This window comes from Quercus suber, unplaced genomic scaffold, assembly GCF_002906115.3.
Source record: "Quercus suber isolate HL8 unplaced genomic scaffold, Cork oak 2.0 scaffold_67, whole genome shotgun sequence".
NCBI classification, from domain to species: Eukaryota; Viridiplantae; Streptophyta; class Magnoliopsida; order Fagales; family Fagaceae; genus Quercus; species Quercus suber.
The window spans coordinates 1,778,125-1,783,684 of record NW_027069532.1 but is presented as its reverse complement, the minus strand read 5'-3'; the positions used below and the strand labels follow the sequence as shown (position 1 = coordinate 1,783,684).

The following is a 5,560-nucleotide window of genomic DNA, read 5'->3' as shown; positions in this document are numbered from 1 at the left end:
TTGACAATTAGCCCACTTTGTAATTCCACATGGTCGCACTTAAACTTTGAGGATAGTTTCTTCTTCTTTTTTTCCTTGTCTTTTATTCATTTTCATTAACATTAAAATAAAGTTAATTATGCAAATATGAGAGTAATTTATTATATATATTTAATGCACATCAAGAGTCAAGCCTAAGGTATACTATTTGCTCATCTAGTTGTTCTACCTTCTTAGCAAACCATTCTGACCTATTCGCATACAACTTCCTTTTGTGGCACTTTCACGTTGTTTTAGAGTTTCCACCAGCTAGTCCTGTTGTACAGTCCCTTGTGCATGCAGTCTTGGCAAATTATGCTTAAGGCTTGAAAATTGTATATTTTTTCAATAAATGTTACAATCATCTCAAAATGAATAGCTAAGCCGTATCTATAGCATCGCAAGAATTTCGAAGTAACAATGAGACATCTCCTTCTTAATTTCATACCTTAGCCCACTCCTAAATCGAGCAATAGTCATACATTCGTTTTCTGCAAATCTAGACATAATGAATAAATTCTTATATTTCCTTTCATAATCAATCACACGCATGTCATCTTGCTCAAGGGTAAACAAATGCTTAAGAGCAGAATCTCGAAAGTGTCGTTGAAGAATTTCTTCTTCAGCAAGCATCCTATTGTCTTGTCAAGCTACTCCACTTTTACAAAACCTGCTTTGATACCAAATTTGATTTAGGATCTTTAAGAATTCAACACTAAAAAAAATTCTTAATGAGTTCTTGAATTAAGTTGATGTTTAAAGGGTTTTAAGTAAGAAATATTGAATATTGATGGCTGTTTGGGGTTATAACAGGGGATAGAACAAGAAATAAGATAAATAAAAACGCTAGACAAGCACACCTCCTAAGCAATCTTACAAGCTTAAAATAAGCTGCTGGAATTTTGTTAGAATCAATCTTACTATGAATATCATTGATGACAATAATGCCTTTATATAGGCTATTGTTAAATCCTTTCCTTGAAGGACTAGGACTCTAAATAACTTATTCTTAAATGACTATAATTACTAATAATGGACAAAAAAGTACTTCATAACTTCTAAACTGAATAGGAAAATTACTCAAAACATAAAATAAGACTCCATAATAACTAAAGTAACCTTTGAAAGGTGTAAAAATGCAATCAAATGCTTTTACACTTTCACATGTAACAATTCGACCCGTGTCACATTTTTACACTTTTACATGGATCAAACTGCTCTGTTTGCAATCAAATTTAGTGTCATCATGAATGACTTAGTTACTTGGAATCCAATGACATTTGTTCTTACCTAGAAATTAGAACTTATACTTGATAACTTAGTTAATTTGCTTACATTTTGTAGTTCATTGTTACTTGCATTTCCTACTTTAGGTATAAAAAGTCTTCTTAATTGAGGCAATACCGAACCACATTTCCTTATAAACAAAGTCAAATAATCCATCCAAGGCCTCAATTAATCAATTCAAATCTAGACACAAGGCATCGAACCATCTGTAATCACTTTGCACAAAATATTAAAATACACTCAAACAAGTAGAATTTTCAGAAAGCACAAGTCATGTTTGTTCATCATGTTGAATGGTTATTCCATTAAAAAGAAGCAGAATATGATTCCAGGAACTTCGCAGATTTGAATATTTCTTGCCAAGAGTAAGTGACGATCCACTTGAGATACGTCACATTGTTTGGGTTAAATTAAATTCCGTGAGTGTAGGTGTTGCACTAGCGTATATTAAGTTGTACATCTAGTGTTTTTTAGGTTAATATAGGCTGTCAGAACAATTACAAAAAGTAATTATTGTAACTTGATTAGTCCTTTTGAGCATTGCTGTATACGTAACTAGCACTTTGCTCGAATCATGACCAATGGTTTCAGACCACAACCTAATAAAACCCTGTAACTCGGGAGGTTTAAGAGCAACCCAGAAAGCAAATTGGTGGAGACGTGAAAAAAATACTACCATGGAGATGGATATTTGGATTAATACTTTTCTATTTATTTCTACATTTGATTGCTGAATCAGAGGCAGTGAAAATTTGTTCTTCTTGGCAATCAAATGATGAACCTGTTAGGAATTAGTGCTGGTAATCTAAAAACCTCTACCAATGTCAACTAATAGATAGTTTCTTCTTTTTTCTTTTTCTTTTCTGTTTCTACTAAAGAATAATAAACAGCTCTTGTAATTTCATTGAGTAATGGAGCTAATTATAAAGGCTGCTTTTTCAAAGCCAATGAAATTCAAAAGACTGTGGAAGCAATCGAACTATATACCAGCCACATTATTCCACTAACATATTCGGTTATTGGGTAAAAATTAATATACTTCTAGTGTCGAATCGGGATCAACTAGGACAGAAACAAATTATTGGGTTGAACTCTCCTTTGGCGTCGAGGTAATGGCTATATATAGTTATCGACTCCGGCATGTTTTTTTTTTTTTTTTTTCTAAAACCATATTAATGTTCTTGCTTTGTGTCAGCTGCCCACTTCCTTAGGTTCACGTTTGCTTTCTCAGCCTGCAATTTCAAAACACAAGAAATAAAATGATTAGTCATTATAGAGGGCGTTTGGATTCAGCTGAAAGCTGAGTTCACGTTTTGCGTTTTACGGGCTTTTTTTTTTTTTTTTTTTTTTTTTTTTTTTTTTTTTTTTTTTTTTTCCTGCAAGTGAACAGTAAAATCCCATGATTTTACTGTACATGAAAAAAAGCACGGTTTATGTACTGTTTAGCACTGTTTACGCAATAAAAAATATTAAAAATATGTCATACTGTACTATTTACACATTTAAAAATTATTTTGCTATAGTGTTTTCAGTTTTCAGTTTTTAGTTTTCAGTTTCAGCAACAACAAGTTTAATCCAAATGGACACACATACAGAAAACAGAATTAATACTAAAGGATTTTACCTCTTTTTCCCAGTCACATCGCATGGTAATGATGGCCAATATCAAGGTTTGAACAGCTGTTCCACCAAAAATCATTCCAACCCAAATTCCCTGATTGAGTTTATTTTCATGTCAAAAGGCAATGTTGTTAATGGCTTAATGGATACATGTTATGGAAATCAGAAGAATTTCAGTGCAGTTTAACTAGTATGAATCAATCTAGTTCAGTGGCTACATGTCACCATGTAACTAGTGATGGAACCAAGATTTGAACTTAGAGGGGCGAAAGCATGAACAAAAAAATTTTCAAGTGACATGGTTTATTGAAAAAAAAAAATATATATATATATATATATCATGGTAAACAAAATAATTGCACTTTATTACCATAAATATTTAAGTCAGGAAGGAAATAATATGAACCAAAAAAGTTGAAAGTTACAATATGATATTCAAACTTTTTCAGAAAAGAATAAAAAAAGAAGAGGACTTCGGATCTCCAAATTTTGGATAATTGGAATTGATATGTTAATTTTATCACATTGACCAACTCGCCAATATGATAAACTCATGCTTTTGAATACAACTAAAAATCACACTAATGAAGTTTTCAAAACTTTGTTTGAGGATTTTAAAAAATTGGAATATTAATAGTAAGAGTTAGTAATGCTACATCATCAATATTGGCTTCTAAAAGAATTTTACATTTTATCTTTTGAAAAAAATTTAAATATTTTAATTGACTTTCCCATAATTTATAAATCAATTAAAAAGTTATATAAATTATTGTCACCCTCGTAAGGGAATTTTTTTTTCTATGAGATTTTTTTGATTATGAGTTATTGAATTATGATATTGATGATTTATGGATTTTTTGTTGTGTTGTATTTGGACTGTGCAGGGGCCATGGGTTCAAAGAAAGGGTTAAGTGATTAGTTTTTTTTTTTTTTTGGGCTATTTGGACCAATCTAAAAATTTGAAGAGGGCCAACTATAAACTCTAAAATATGGGCATGCAAATAAAATAGCTAAAAAAGTTTCTTAAAAAAAAAAAAAAAAAACATGGGCCTGTCCCCGCACGTAACTCCTTGACTTTTTTTCTTTTATTCTTTTTTTGACATTGCTCTCACTTGTGGGGATTATCAAGAGTACTCGAACCCAAGACCAGAGTCTTGGGGGCCCAGGGCCTGACCACTAGACCACCCACGGACCTTGCTTAATTAATGTATTTTCCCCAAGTTGCAGAATTCACTTTGAAAGGTTTATGCATCGAAGATAGTTTTATCGAAATATCATATCTTATGAATTATAATTTTTTCATATGAAGCTAAAAAAAATTTCTGGAGCAGAAGTACATGAAAACATTTTACTTGGTGAATGTGTTTCTTGCAGTCACATTTCACAAGAATCCAAGAGAATCTAAAGCATCTTAGAAACAACCTAAGAATGCTGTGCAAATAATGGCTCTGAACTTGGGGAAAAATGTTTCTCACCTTTCCTAACATGATTCTAGTTAGTGTTGCTGCAGGATACCTAATTAATTTCTTCCAAAATATTTTATCTCAGTTTTGCATATTCTTCACACACTTTCTTCGTAATTAGTCTAAGTACATACCAACCTGCAGGTTAATCTGATCAATTTCAAATTATCTTGTTTTCAACTTTTGCCTCCTAGTTTTAAATTTTAATGCGAAATTCATTCTAGACGAGCTTGAGTTTTATGTGGGCATGGGAGATACACAATGAGATCAGCAACTGGATAGCATAGTCATTACAAAGTGTTTTTGGATTGCTTGCCTTGACTCAATTGATATAACAATACGTACCATAACTCCTTGGTGGAGGACCCATCCCATGAAAAATCCAAGCGGCACCCCAACCAGATAGTAGCAACCTAAGTTTATGTATGCAACATATGCTTGCCATCCAGATCCCACAGCCACGCCTGATTAAAAAAAAAAAATTTAAAATATATAGTAAAATTAAATTAACTATATAAAATTCAAAATATGTAGCTTCTTTTTTTTCCCCCTATTTATACACATTTTAAATAATGAGGGGAAAATCTATGAAGGAATCATTACCAGAGAGAACTGGTTGAACACTGTTGAGAAGAATTGTGAGGGCTAAGAGGATCGAAAGCTTGTTCACTTCTTCCAGTACAGGTTTACTTGAAGAGAATATCAAGGCAACCTCATTGTGGAAAAACATTATCAATAACCAGAAGAAGAGGCCAATTACAATTGATGTCACCACCGATACTAATGTAGCAAATTTAGCCCCTTTCCCATTGCCAGCTCCAAGTTCATTTGAGACCCTCACTCTGTATTATCACCAGAAGCTTTAATATAATTGGGATCTTTTCACTTTCTATTCATGAACTGAAATTCTTTCATGTCCTTAGAGAAGTATATATATACACACACGCATCTGTTGCTTCTTATACAAATGGAAATCAGAGTATTTTAGTTTTAATTAAACTTAGCAGAGTACCATATATAATAACAAGTTTTCATTGTAATTCAAAGCTGGCCTGGTTACATACCCTAGCTACATATGCACATTGTTGTTATTGGAGGGATGCATCATGCATGCCTCACAAGTCACAAGCTCATGTATCTCAATAAAAATAAAAAATAAAAAGGCAAAATGT

At 32.3% G+C, this 5,560-nt stretch overlaps 1 protein-coding gene across 1 annotated transcript; it reads right to left on the bottom strand.

The window, feature by feature from the left end:
• Window positions 1-2,183: 2,183 nt before the first annotated feature.
• On the bottom strand, window positions 2,184-5,257 carry LOC136061324 (protein DETOXIFICATION 27-like). The gene is made up of 4 exons (XM_065772995.1): window positions 4,992-5,257; window positions 4,734-4,852; window positions 2,930-3,019; window positions 2,184-2,537 (listed from the first exon to the last, which is right to left on the bottom strand). Exons 1-4 carry the CDS (start codon window positions 5,116-5,118, stop codon window positions 2,478-2,480), a joined length of 396 nt encoding a protein of 131 aa, XP_065629067.1. The 5' UTR covers window positions 5,119-5,257; the 3' UTR covers window positions 2,184-2,477.
• Window positions 5,258-5,560: the final 303 nt, after the last annotated feature.